This window comes from Acanthisitta chloris, unplaced genomic scaffold (genome assembly GCF_000695815.1).
Source record: "Acanthisitta chloris isolate BGI_N310 unplaced genomic scaffold, ASM69581v1 scaffold22891, whole genome shotgun sequence".
In the NCBI taxonomy this organism is placed as follows: Eukaryota; Metazoa; Chordata; class Aves; order Passeriformes; family Acanthisittidae; genus Acanthisitta; species Acanthisitta chloris.
The window spans coordinates 1-12,702 of NW_008657967.1; the positions used below are offsets into that span (position 1 = coordinate 1).

General features: G+C 38.5%; 1 protein-coding gene across 1 annotated transcript; it reads left to right on the forward strand.

Annotated features, from left to right (window-relative positions):
• Window positions 1-6: 6 nt before the first annotated feature.
• PRMT7 (protein arginine methyltransferase 7) lies at window positions 7-10,594 on the forward strand. Its single transcript, XM_009084942.1, has 11 exons — window positions 7-73; window positions 1,158-1,285; window positions 2,049-2,196; window positions 2,614-2,697; window positions 3,591-3,638; window positions 4,812-4,901; window positions 5,524-5,685; window positions 8,085-8,159; window positions 8,871-9,031; window positions 9,731-9,827; window positions 10,398-10,594. Exons 1-11 carry the CDS (start codon window positions 20-22, stop codon window positions 10,536-10,538), a joined length of 1,188 nt encoding a protein of 395 aa, XP_009083190.1. The 5' UTR covers window positions 7-19; the 3' UTR covers window positions 10,539-10,594.
• The last annotated feature ends 2,108 nt before the right edge of the window (window positions 10,595-12,702 follow it).

Here is a 12,702-nt window from a genome sequence, read left to right on the forward strand (position 1 = left end):
TGACATGGACCCCTCTGGGATGATAAATTGTACGATGGCTCCCTACTGGGTAAAACCCACTTCTGCTTTGCAGGTAAAGTGCTGAGCCTTCAGATACTATTGGCAGATGACTATCAGCAATTACTCTGAGTCAAGGCTGTTCTGGGTGTTTTAAGCAACTCATAGGAACTTTGCTAATGTTTAATTTATTGGAAGATGCTAAAGAATGAAATTGTAGAAATGTTAGCTACAGTATGTGTCTGTTTCAGGTGTGCTTTAATGTATTAAGAGTGGGCTTTATGTAAATCTTAAAAACTGAAGCTGTCTTCCAAATACTGTTATTCTATTAATGTTAGGAAATAAAGATTTTCATATATTTTTCCTTAACTAGTCTCTTATCCCTGGTCAAAATATTAGTCTGTGTTTTGCTTCCATGAGTTCTTCTATTAAATTTCCAAATAAGTGTTAAGTTTATGGTAATATATTTATGGTCTAATTTAAAACAGTCTGGTGTAGGAAAATGCTGGGTTGATAGTGGATAATTGGAGCAACAGGTGATCACCATTGAATCAGATTCCTGTGGTTTTGTGTGAATGTATTTGCTAGTAGGGTGAACTTAGTCAGAAGGAAGTTAGAAAATGATTGTTTGCACTTACTGTGTTTGAGAATAAAATTTGAAACCATCAAGCTTCAGGGCATTCAGTGAGCTTAGAATGACTGGTCAGCACGAAATATTTGCAGTGCTAAAAATAGCTTTTTGAAACACAAAATAGTTGTGCTGTCATCAGAGTGACACTAAGTGACCTCATTTGATGCCGAGACTTCAACCACAGGTCACTGCCAGCGCTTCAGGTTTCTAACAGAAGTGAACCGTAGAGGTGAAACAGCATGAACAGACAGAAAGCAATTTGGGGTTTGTTTTTCATTGGGCTGAAATAGAAGTCTAGCTAGTGAGCAAGGCAGTGGGCTCAGGCTCATTCTGTTTGGAGAAATCTATGTAGAATACATTTATTCAGTACAAGGTAGTGATCTTTATTCAGCCTTCCTAACGTGACCAAGATTCTTTCAGTTAATCTTGCATCAGTTCATCAGAGTTGTGCCCATTCTTCCTAATTGATTTTCTGCTGTTTGCATTTTTTGAGTGAGTTCCTAAGGTTTTGTGTATCGACCTGTTTCAGTGGAGAGATCACTGGATGCAGTGTGTGTATTTCCTTCCCAATGAGGAGCCAGTTCTGCAGGGTGAGAAGCTGTACCTGACTGCCTGCCGTGACCAGTACTCTGTGTGGTATAAGCTGCAGAAAGCCAGGTAACAATACTGTGTAACAATACTTGCTATTTTACTCCGAGCTCAAGTATTTGCTGCTCCTAGAGCATCTATTTTTGTAGAAGAGCAAGATAATAACCTAAAGACTAGAAAATTATTAAGGGCTGCTTCATGGGCAGTGTACAGGTGAAAAATACACGTTACGCATAAAAACACAGTTGAGGTTTGGACTGCTAGCACCTGCCTTGTACCTGGTGGCATTCTGTGACAGAGAAACAAAAGCCACTTCTGGTTGATTCCTGGAAATCTTAAAATACAGCTCAGCTGAGCTGGCAAATAGGTAAGGGAGTGAAATATTTGCCGTTCTGTCTCCATTTGTATTTTCCTAGTCAGCACTGTCTTTTTGAGATTACTGCATTTTGCTCAGATTCAAAAGAGCTTAATCACATTGGCTGTGATAACAATAGCAGCTAACATTTTTTTAAAACAGTGCTAGCTTTAAAATGTCTGAATTTGCTGTGCCTGTTTTACTTAGGAATCCAGACAAGTAACCTTTTATTTCTGAAAGAACAAAGCCTAAAATACATAGCCAATTAGTGGGGAAGGGCTGGAGGTGTCTTGTTTTTTGCCTCTCTTTGATTGGAAAAGCAAAGCTGCAGAAATGTTCCTGGAGAACTAGTCACTTTGAACAAGTAACAGCAGAATTTGTGTGCATTATGTGCCTACTAGCTAAGATGCATAAATGTACCTGTGTGCAAAAACGTTACTGACACTGTAGTTAATACTCCATTGAAATTTATTACAGAAGAGAAGAGGAGAATGAAGCAGATGTTTGTGTTGAGTGTCCTGTTTGTACATGTCACGCTCATGTGCTTTGGAACAGACCACGCTTCGGGGAATTAAATGATCAGAATCGAACAAACCAGTACATCAAGGCTTTGAGGAAAGTGAGTGCATGTTGCCTGTAGGTTCTTTGGCTCCTGTGATAGTTACATGTATTGTTTTATTTGCAGTAATTATTTATGGAATTTGTTTCTCCCCTGCAAAGGTCTTTGCTCACTAAGTATGGGGTTTTTTTTTCTGTCAGCACTTGTAAGTTATATTCTTTGTCACAAAAACTCCGGTATTACATTTTCAAATTGTAAGCAGCCATTTTTGCATAGGAATTTGTAGCAGGTCTGTGTATTTGTTAGAAGTAGTATTGGTAGTTGAATAAAGACACCCAATACATTTTTGTGCAGACTTTTTCAGGCCTAAGCCAAGGGGATTACATGAGCCTTTTTTTACCCTTGTTTGATATGGAGGTGTATAAAGTGAGGAAAACCTTTTCTTCTGGAATAGGAATAACAATTGCTATTTATTTTCTGTAGGTTCTGAAAACAGATAGTGTTTGCCTTTGTATCAGTGATGGTAGTCTGCTGCCTGTGCTGGCTCACCATCTTGGAGCAAAGCAGGTACAGTGCTTCATCCTGTTTTTCAGATCTTTGCATTTTAGGTTGGTATTTTTCTCTCATATAGTTCATTTCCAGCTCATTATTTAACTATTTCCAGTGCCACTTCAGGGACAAGTGAGAAATAGCCTCAGATTCTGTTGAAGTGGATGCTGAATTCATCTCTGATCAAGTTTTGACATTTACCAATGTGTAGCCTTGAATAAAAGTGCTGCTCCTCATTCCCCACTGCTTCCTGTTTGCCATCCTGTATCTTGCTGCTTCTGGAAATATTCTTTCTATGGACCCAAATGTCTGGCAGGTTTTTTTTTCTTTCTCTTTGCAGTTCCATAACTACATTTATTATTGAGTCTTAAGTGGAAGATCTGTAAGAGCAAAGTAGGGAGCAGTAAGAACTGAGCCTGTGTGTAAATGCAAGCTGAGAGCTGCCTGGCTGTCTCACTTACATAAACCTCACTTGATGTGTTCTGTCATGGGGCTCTTCAAACTAAAATCTATTACAGTTGGACTGAATATCTGGGAATGTGTAATGTAACAGACTCCTGAGGAATTCCAGCATTACTGGAAGTTGATTTGACATGCTGACAATGTTTGCATTTGTTCAGAATATGTGCGAATGTTAACATGCCATGTGCATCTTAAAAGTGGAAAATAAATATTTGCATACGGTTGGAGTTTTTTGTTGCATGGCTGTGGAAACAGGATTATTTAGCCTCTAGTTACTGTGAGTGTTCTGTGGGTAAAAAGGTACTTGTGAGTGGGCTGGGGAATAGCTGCAGCGTTCTCATGAACTCTGCTCACTAGGGCATCAAAACGTTCCTCCATTGTTCAGTTACATGTTCTCTTAATTAAAAACTATAAAACTAGTTTGACTAACTGTTGTTTATTTTCATTAGGTGTTTACATTAGAAAACTCTCGTGTGTCCTGTTCTGTCATGGAAAAAGTGAGTATTCCATTTTCTGTTAAAGCAGTAGATGAACCTATGGCATTTCCAAGGCCAGAGCTGATGCCTGTGATTGTTCTTGTATCAATCACTTGGAAATTAAATCAATTTAGTGAATGTATTGGATCATAGAGTTTGACAAGACTGCGGGAGGTGGGATGAGTTGGGGGAAGGAGTTCTTATTTGTTCCTGGTATTTGTGCAGAGCTTTATGCAGATACTGGGAGGAATACATCCTGTTTGAGAGATATCCAGTCTCACAGCTTAAACCCGTAAACTGAATAGGCCACTGGGGAGGTTGAGCTAAGCAGAGACAATTTTGGTTGCCAGTGCTTGATCTCTCTTTGCAGATGCCTGTTGGCTGGTCTGCTTGAGCTACTGCTCTGCTGCTGTCATTTCATCGGAGATAAAAGCCAAGCTGTTTGTTCCTGAGCATTAGTGGAATGTCAGTGATTCCCATAGTTTGCACCAGTCTTGCACAACAAGTGGCATCTAGCAGTTCGGTCTTCCAGCTGAGACAAGCTAGGAATGCCTGCTCTGCTGTTTGCTCTTAGAAGAGAGCAAAGTGGCTCTTCACTACAGCTGCTGCATGGAAGGCTCTGCCAGTGGAGTGGAGGCTGTTCAGGAGGGGCAGCTATAGTGTCTTAGGTGACTGGAAGCAGCTTCCTGAAGTCATTGTTTGGCTGTGGCTGTTTCAGTTAACTCTGTATATTTGAAAGAGGTCTGGCTCAGCCTGTGGCTTGGCAGGCCAAAACCAGGAATGGTAGGCAAATGGGGTCCCAAACCTGGTCTCAAAAAGAAGCTGAATATGCAGTGTACTCATAGTTGAAGTGACTGTTGGTCAAGAGACTGTCCTTCCCACGCCCTTCTAAGTACAAATGAATGAAGGTGAGGCAACTTGTGTGTTACCTGCCTTTCTATGTACTTACTTGAAGGAATATTGAGGAAATGTGCTTTAGTTCACTAGGCATGACATGTTGGCTCTAAGTGCATCCAACCTTCAAGAATGCACTTGTATCATCCTGATGAGTTATGGTAGGCAGTATTTTTAAAGATTTCTTTTGCCCATTGTTTTTTTTTAATATAATTTATTTTCAATAAAATTATTTTGGTATGAGTTTGAGTCTCAGCTGTGACTTTTGCTGAAGTGACTTTTGCTACTTCTTGGTCTTAGGTTTTTAAAGCAAATCATCTTGAAGATAAAATTAAAATAATAGAAGCACGTCCTGAGTTGCTGAAGCCTTCTCATTTGGAAGATAAAAAGGTATGCTACAGTTGGCCAGTATGCTGAACTTCAGAGGGGTGGAAGAGAGCATAAGGTAAAACTGAATCTTGCTTTTCTGCTGTGCCATTGTAACCACCATGTATCCCTTTATATCCCAGTTCACAGGAAATGTAGATGGTTCAGACCATGTGCCACTAAAACTAAAGGAGACTAAAGACTGTAGGAGTGTTGTTGTTTTATTTTGGAAGGGTATGACTTTCCCTTGCTGCTTAATTTGCACCAGTTGTTAAGGCAGTTTAACTGGTTGAACTGCCTTGTAGCTCAAGCCACTGAAGAAGGTTGCAATCTATTTGGAAGTGCTAACATAATTAATAATTTCAAAATTCTGACTCGTTGCAAAGCCTTTCAAAAAACTGCAATATTTTCTCTCAACCTTTGTTGCAGGAAAATTAATTTCATAATTTGCTAACTAAACCCACAGAAAGATGTCCAGTGTGCCCTGTGTGCAGTATACAGTAATTAAGCCTTTGTGGAGCCGTAGAAGTTTTTATTTAGATGATTTCACTTGATATATTTCATTGGTAGCTATTGGAAGACTTAAACAGCCTGTGTTACTGAGTTGTTCTTATAATGGTTTTTATCTCCTCCTTTCTTTGCCAAGATTTCTGTTCTTGTGGCAGAGCCGTTTTTCACTACAAGTTTGTTGCCGTGGCATAACTTGTACTTCTGGTACGCCAGGACAGCTGTGACCAGTCAGCTTACCAGCAATGTCACTGTCCTACCTCAGTCTGCTTCCTTGCACATGATGATTGTGGAGTTCCAGGTGAGATTGTTTAGAAGTATACATTTGATATTTACACAAATCCACTTAAAACTGACTGTTATTCCAGGACTTTTTAATGACAAGTTTATTGTGCCTTAACACTGTCCAACATGTTTTGTACTTACCACCTGAGAAAAGAATATCTGACATCTTGAAGGTGAGTTTTGCTATTTCAGCCATCTCTTACTGAAGTAATTTGCCATTTAAAATGAAAGGGATGAATGCTCTAAGATATTTCTTTAGAGATTGCTGAAGCATGTGACAGTTGTGGTTATTATAAAACAATATATTTTATTTTATATATGTAATATATGAACAAAATGTATGTATAAAATAGATACTCTGCAGCATATCAATTTCTGAAATGATGCTTTCTAAGCCTCTAGGCAGGATTCTTAGTTACATGTTCTCTTCTTCAAAGGCTTGAGGCTGTGCACAGTTCTGAATTTGAGCACAGCATAGAAATGCTTTGCAAAGTCATCTTTCAGAAACTGTACAAAGGTATAAACTTCTTTTCAGTTATTAAGGACTTGGTCACTACGGATTGTGAAGTGTTTACCTACAATGGCAATGGAAATTAAATAAGTACTTTCATCATAAATATGCAAAGTTCTTGTCCAGTAGCTAAGTGAGGGAACTCTGAGGTTGGAAGTTGTGTAACCAGATAGACATCTTTATAAATTAAAAAAACTCCTAGAATCAAGTTAATTTTCATTTAAACATAACCTTTGGTTTATCTGTTACAAATGCTAGGTCTTTTTATCCTTTTTCTTCACTCTGGTTCACCAGCTGTGTAGTTTTTCTGTCTTAGCCTTCTCTCCCTTAAGAGTTTCCTTATTTGAACGCTCTTTAACCTTGTTCTCTGACTTCTGCCATTGATTTGTGCATGTGAAAATATTTTTGTTCCTGTTCCCTCTGGGGCTAATCAACTGTGCTTCATGTTTTTACAGACCTTTCCGTTTTCTGCAAAAATGTAAAGAATTTAAATACATATTGAATAAATAATGTAAATCTGAATCTAGTAACAGGGAGCAGATGTTTAATCAACAGTAATCAAATTGAAATAAGCAATTTTATTTTCATGCTCTCATATCTAGAGAATTTACTTCTCTAGAACTCAAAGAATCTTGTAAGGAAGTAAGCATTATTCTCTTTGTGTTCTGGATGAGGAAACTAAAGCCTGCAGAGTGGTAACTGAAGATTATTCAGCAATCTAGTGGCAGAATGTAGAATAACGTTCATGTCACCTGAACCTCAGTTTTACACTTTCATACACAGGGTGTGTTCAGAGAGGATTCCACGAAGTAGAGCATTCAACTTGTATTTTGTTCCATTAAGTAATTCCTAAAGCTATTGCCTTGATTTTACATTTTCTTCTTTGTTCACTGTGCATCTCTAGACTCAGAGACTGGAATCTGTGGGATTTTAAAAATAGCCTCTGCATTTACCAGTTCTTGGTTAGACAGAAGGAACAGAAAGAGCATTGTAAGGTGTTCTGCAGAACTGATTCTGTAGGCTGTTCTGTCTTTTCAGAATGGATCTGCCACTATGGTTAAGCAGTTAGCAAAAGCTGGATCCAGGAGGAAGAATTTGATGAAATGACTTCAGTTATAAACTTTTTTAGTCCATAATTGCATCTAGGGAACAGGCTGCTACCAGTCTGGTTTGATAGTTCTGTCAGGTGTATCTTGCAGAGATTCTTGGTAATCCCTCTGGTTCATGCTGTATTCAGGCACAAATTATAACAGTATTTATTTAAATGTATAGTAGTCCTGCTGCCAACTTGTAAAGCAGGAACATGTTAGATTAAGTGCCGCAATGAACAGGTAATTAAATATATATATCCATGGCTGGTCAGTGTTTGTGTTCTATTAGGAGACCATTAATGCAGTCTGAGAAAAGGCAAAAGTTAAACTGAGTCATTGTCTGTGCAGTGGATTGCTGAAGTCAGTTATTGTGCCTAAAATGATTTCATTCCTCTCTGGAGTGCTCTAGGGAGAGGTGGTAGTCTGGTTGGCTATATCTGTTTGAAGCAACTGGGAGCACTTATGTGTGATGGGTAGTGAAAATAGAGGGGCTGTAAGGGTTTTATCTTGGCAAATCCATACCTGCTCTAAAGTAAACTATGCACAGAGATTGTAAGAAATGTGGCAGGTAGTTTAGAGGAGTTGAAAACAGTGGCTAAAGAATTAACTTAGTCAATTAACTTGACTTAGTGTAATTTTGGGAAAACATTTTTGTCTTCTGATTCTTGCAGTAGTTGTAATGGTTTAGGAATGTACAGATAATAAAGAGTCTTTATCTGGTTTGCTCTCAAATGCCTTATTCACAGCTCAGATTATTTTAACATTTCCTGTTTCCTTTAATAAAGCCAAACAAGATCCTGTTTTCTTTTCTAGGACTTATGGAGGATCCGAAGTCCATGTGGTATCTGTGAAGGTTTTGATGTCCAGACTATGGATGATATGATTAAAGTAAGAAGACTGAAAATAGTTTCAGCAAAAGTCTTAGCAAAACAAAAACTCACCTTGGCTTAATAAAGCATTTAGGGAGAACACCACTGTTTTAGTTGTTCATAAATACAGTGACTGTTTAGTTCTGGCAAAACAGTAACTTCAGGGGCTCGGGGTTAGGTGTTCCTCCTTCCTTGTCAAGTTCTTCAGGGTTTTGCCTTATTTTGAAAATACTTCTGTTCATTCAAAAAGAAATGACTATTGTTAAAATTTTATTCGAAGCTTGAAATCAAATCATCTGGGAGTTGCTCACAGATGAATCCTGTGCCCTTACTTGCAGGTGCTTTTGAAAGAGGAAAGGCAGGAAGGGTGAGATTTATTTGTATCAGTTTCTAGAGCTGTATTGGCAATATGCATATTTGAGTTAACCATTTAAGTTACCTTTACAGTCATTGTGGAGGAGTTGTAGAGTAGAATGCATCTCCAGGGAGAAGAAAATTGGAATGCATTTTATTTTGAGAGTGCCCATTGCTGTTTGACTGCTGAGGGCCTTAGTCACAGCAGTTGGGTTTGTGCGTGTAGGGCATTTTTATCCTTGTGACTAAGTTGTGCAGTCCTGTCCTTGTAGCTTAATTGCTTAAGTACTTTGGGTTCAGGACACATAATTAACTTAAAAACATTCACTTTGCCTTTCAGTTGTCTTCAGATAATTTTATTCTTTTCTTTCTTCAGGATTCTCTGAATTTTAGGGAATCCAAGGAAGCAGAACCTCACCCTCTGTGGGAATATCCTTGCAAGTCACTGTCTGACCCCCGGGCAGTTCTGACATTTGACTTCAGAGAGACTGTACCACAGCACTGTCTCAGCACAGAGGGTTCTGTAAAACTTTTACGGTCAGTTTTCTCATTGCAGTAAATATTCTTGTCATCATCCATATTTTTAACTTGTATTCAAGCTCTTCGTGCATTGCAGTTAACTGGTGGGAACATACTTGAGAGATTTTAATAATGTGACCTAAAGTTGTGGTAGTTGCTCTGGCACAAATTTCCTGTGGCTATTCACAATAGCCTCTAACAATAATGTGACACTATTAGGTGCCTGTATTTCAAAAATAACATTTTTCTAGACATTACCATAATTTAAAGTTTAAATATTCACTTATAATTTGGAGAAAATAAAGCATTGGATGTTTTTAGTCTTCCTGTTTGTTCCCTGATGCTGACGTCTTGTAGAAAAAGCTCCTATTTAGCTTTCAAAGCAATAGAAATTGGGGTCCCTAAGGGAAGTGCTCTGGAGTTGGTTGTGTAATTCCTGCCATGGTATTCAGTGCTGGTTAAATGGCTGTGCTTGAGCAGATGTAGTTGTGACATATTCTCCTCTTCCTTGCCTTTTTTTAGATTTCATATCTGCAAATACTTTACAAGTTGCTACCCAATTACCAAATCATTCAGCTGTTCAACTTCTTTTTTTTTCAAGCAAAGAAGTTGCTCATGCTTTTACAGCTCTCACCTAAACTGGGTGAGGAATGAGCACAGTGTTTAAGCTGTCAATAATGTATGAAGTAACAGGTTTTATCTTCCACCTCTCCCCAGGAAAGGAAAGAGCCATGGAGCAGTTTTGTGGATGGAATATCATCTTGCTGCTGATATCTCCATTAGTACAGGACTGCTGCAGATTTCAAATGAAAAGGTATTTCTTCAATCTAATGTATTATGTCCAGGTCTATAAGATTGCAGTGCTGGAAAATGGGGGCCTGTTGACCATGCTTGGGTTATGTAGTGCTCTTTGTTCCACTGGTTGAATACTGTGTAGACACAACAAGCAGAAATACCTGTTCATGTTTTTGTGGGGAGCAGATGTCCCTAAAAATGGGAGAGTCTGAATTGGACGCAATTGCTTCATATTTTGGAATCAAATTCAGAATTTAAATACAATGCTAGGTCAAAGCAGAGTTTATTCATACAAATACCTTTTCTCAGTTTAACAAAAGCAAAAATTTGAAGGGGAAGGACTAAGTGGTTTTGGTATTCTATCTAGATATTCTTTGACCAAATCCATTTTTTCCTCTGTGACTTCACTGTGTGGTGTAGCACATGGTGTTTGAAGTTCTGTATTCCTATAATGGAGTGATGGAAATGTAAATGATGATTATTGATCATTGGGTACTCAACTGGGAACAAGAGCTCTGACTGCATTGGTACTGTATAGTAATAATATCATAAAGCTTTGACAGCTTTCACTTTTAACTTTCTCCTGTAGGGAAAAAAAAGCAAGCAAGCTGTCTACTTTTTCAGTTCTGTTATTGAATCAGAAACTCTGTCAGACCCTAGTGCTGTCACATATGCTATAAACTTCGACACAAAGACAGGAGAGATCGCCATGGATTTCAAGCTGTTATAAAACACTTTCCTTTTGCTCATATTCCTAAATTATAATAAGCTTATATAGTATTTTTTTGTACAGCAGAGGGATTTTTTTTATTGTGCTCAGAGAGCAAACTGTTCTGAAATATGCTTTTAACCTTTTTGGATTTGTTTTCAAAATATATAGTTGGTGAGGTAGCAAAGAACATTTTCATAGGGAAAGGTATTCTGGACAGGGTTTATATACATATATACCCATACTTGTAATCATCTGTTTCAGTGTTTTGCATAATGTTACAGAGCTACAAAACAGGTGACTTGCTGGTTATTGCATGGCATATCAGTGAAGGAAAAATGTGGCCCTATACTCATTCTATCAGAGGTCTAAAGAGTACCTGGCAGTTTAGCTAAGTTATATGCTGCTCTGCAGTAGCAGATGTCCACAACTGAGGTTCTCTTAGTTGCACTCCAGATCATCTTGGCAGAAATGGTATTGTGTGAAATGAATTCTGCTTTAGATGAACAATCAATTGGTGTGTCCGTTTTGTGTGTGTGACCTGTTAAGGGAAATAGAAAATCAATGTAGTGCCTGTCCTAAATTATGTCAGCCAGCCACAGGGATGACTGCTTACCAAAGCTACTCCTATTTCCTCTAAGCAGCAGCTTTAGCAAAGTGAAAGGAATACTATACAGAAGCTGTGAGGGGGCAGGAGCTTACTCTACTCTGCTTTCCTGGTCACTGTGATAGATCATTCTTGTGAGTAGGAGCTTTTCCTTTTTCTTTTCCTAATGGTGTGATCATATTTATAGACCTGCAACCCATCTGAAATATCCCTGAATTTTTCAGAATCATTTTCCTGATGAATAGAAACCCTGCAGTTCCAGAGATCTGTGTACTTTTCAAAACTACTTTTAAGACTTCAGTCTCTTCAGTCTATCATTTCTTACAGACTTCACTGGAATATGTAGGTTACTGTTCATTAAACAACTGTTTTCATTTTGATACACTGTGCCTAGCCCACAGAAAGCGTGGTGTTTGATTTTTATGTGTTGGGAGCACAAGCAGTACAATTGTAAAGAGAACAATAATATGGCAGAACACAAAACTACTTTTAAGACTTCAGTCTCTTCAGTCTATCATTTCTTACAGACTTCACTGGAATATGTAGGTTACTGTTCATTAAACAACTGTTTTCATTTTGATACACTGTGCCTAGCCCACAGAAAGCGTGGTGTTTGATTTTTATGTGTTGGGAGCACAAGCAGTACAATTGTAAAGAGAACAATAATATGGCAGAACAAAAATAGTAAAGGCTTGGCCCTTTTTTTTTCTTTTTAAAAAGAAAGGCACAGACAAGGTTGTGCAAGCCTGAAAAAGACTTGTATTGTAAGCTGCTCTTCTCCTGGAGGAGGTAACACTGTGCTGCCTCTTGTGTTTGCTCAGGGTCTGACACAGAAGGTATGAGCTGCTGTTCTTGTTCTGCAGGAGGAATAACTTCTAAAGGTGCTTTGCATTTATCTTCACACATGATTCTGGATCTAAGAGAAGCATACAGTGTTCCAAAGGGAATACAGAACTAATAGGCAGCTATATGCTAGAATTTACCTGTCTGAAAATATAAAAAGATTGAACAAAGCCACAACTGAATTTACAGGATTTTAATGTGTTGTATTAACTTTCTCAAAGATAACTGTGTATGTATGTGCCTCAACTGTACTTCCTAAGGAAAAAAACCCACCACATAAATTTGCTAAAATGCCAAAGGGAAGAAATCCACAGTTACGTATGCTGAAGCTGTGTGGGCACTGTGGTAGATACTGGGCATGGTGACTGAGAGGCATCCCTGTTAAACGCCTTTTGGTACTGTGAGACTATTGGGATTCTCAGAGGTGAGTGTAGGGATAGTAGCATATCTACAGAACTGTGCTTCCAGAGCTGAGCTGTGGCCATCAATGTGAGTCATACTTGCACATGAGGAAAAACATCTTCAATTTCAATATACCTGGAGCAGAAGTTGTACTGCTGCTATCAAAAAAAAACCAAAAAGAAAATGGAAAGATGGAATGCTAAACGTATTTTAGCATCTGTGCGTACCAGTCAAGGGCTTTGTGACATCACAGTACTTGGACAGGCTTGTAAGTGAACTGAACTGCCTTCCTGAGCCCGACCCAACTCGGCCCAGGGGGACACCAGAGGAGAC

What these genes read in the sequence shown, in the direction of transcription:
- PRMT7 (XM_009084942.1), top strand. Translation starts at nt 20, where the DNA reads ATGATAAATTGTACGATGGCTCCCTACTGGGTAAAACCCACTTCTGCT. An exon ending in CCTGTTCTGTCATGGAAAAA is followed by an intron (nt 3,639 to 4,811) that starts GTGAGTATTCCA and finishes TCTTGGTCTTAG; the next exon opens with GTTTTTAAAGCAAATCATCT. An exon ending in CTCATTTGGAAGATAAAAAG is followed by an intron (nt 4,902 to 5,523) that starts GTATGCTACAGT and finishes TTCTTTGCCAAG; the next exon opens with ATTTCTGTTCTTGTGGCAGA.